Below are 1,170 nucleotides of genomic sequence, written 5' to 3'. Positions count from 1 at the left end.
ATTGGTCAGTATTATTTAAATATTTATTTCATTGAATAATTGAATACTTTGAATTGAATTAATAAGAGTAGAAAAAGATCTTTTAAAAAAAAGATACTACTTTCAACTTTTATTGTTAAAAATTTTAGAAGCAAGTACCGACGCTATATGCGCTTTTTTTGAAATCTTGATTTGATTTACTGTCTCTTCATCGAAGCAAGAGACATAATCGATGAATGAAGTTAAACTTCATTTATTATTGAACACATTAGAATATTCATGAAACGTTTTATGTAATGCGATTACCAGAAAACTTAAGACTGACTTAAGAAACATTCAGTAAGTTGTATTTTATCATTTTTTATTATTTTATATCATTCACTCTATAATATGACAACTGCGTTAGATTAATATACACGCTGGCTTATAGTTAAAAAATTTTAAAGAATTTATTTTTTCATCTATTGCTACATAAATATGTATATATAAAAAGATTTTTGTATTAGAATTGCTTCGACACATTTTGATTTCTTCTAGTACAGTATAAAGTACTTCTATTTCTAGTACAATAAAATATGAAAGAGAGAACAATGAGATAATATATAACTCTATAAAGAGAAAAAAACGTCCCATCTTAGTATTGTGAATATTAATTCATTTATCACGTTACATCTCAACTATATTGGATAACGCCGCAATTCGAGATAATGATGATGAAGATTCTTGCGAAAAGTTTGACCCTCGATGCTATTATCGAGGAAAGATACGTAAAATTGGCAAAATGTAGTGGGAAACAAGTAATTTCACTCACCGTAGAATTCGGCATGCATCGCCTCGGCGGCGGCGGCATTGGATCCGGCGCGGCACGATAAGGCGGCGGCGAGTATCTCCCTGAGGGAAAGCATCCCGGGGCGGTGATCGGTGCCCCGTGGAGTCCCTTGCTCCCCATCATCTTGTCCGGCGAGTACATCATTCTGCGTGCCGCTAAGCCTATCCCGGCTTAGGGGTCCGCGGTTGATTCCCGAATCGGTACCCTCAGACGGAACGATAAGCGTGACACCAGCAGCGACGGCTGCGCTTCTTGCTTCCAAGACGCATTCGCATCTGTGTGATCAAATTGTCTGGATGTCGAAGCGTGATTTCAAATAGAGTACGTTGTTCACACCGTTCACGTTTTCACCGTGGAAAGTG

At 36.8% G+C, this 1,170-nt stretch overlaps 1 protein-coding gene across 1 annotated transcript in view; it reads right to left on the bottom strand.

The window, feature by feature from the left end:
- Positions 1-952, bottom strand: part of LOC108693677 (inhibitory POU protein) — a 45,483-nt gene extending 44,531 nt beyond the window's left edge. The window contains exon 1 of the mRNA XM_018202733.1: positions 791-952. Coding sequence (XP_018058222.1) covers positions 791-952 — 162 coding nt within the window. The remainder of the gene's footprint in view (positions 1-790) is intronic.
- Between the last annotated feature and the right edge of the window lie 218 nt (positions 953-1,170).

Source organism: Atta colombica, unplaced genomic scaffold (assembly GCF_001594045.1).
Source record: "Atta colombica isolate Treedump-2 unplaced genomic scaffold, Acol1.0 scaffold96, whole genome shotgun sequence".
NCBI classification, from domain to species: Eukaryota; Metazoa; Arthropoda; class Insecta; order Hymenoptera; family Formicidae; genus Atta; species Atta colombica.
The sequence above is the reverse complement of the archived record's forward strand: the minus strand, read 5'-3'. Positions and strand labels throughout refer to the sequence as shown.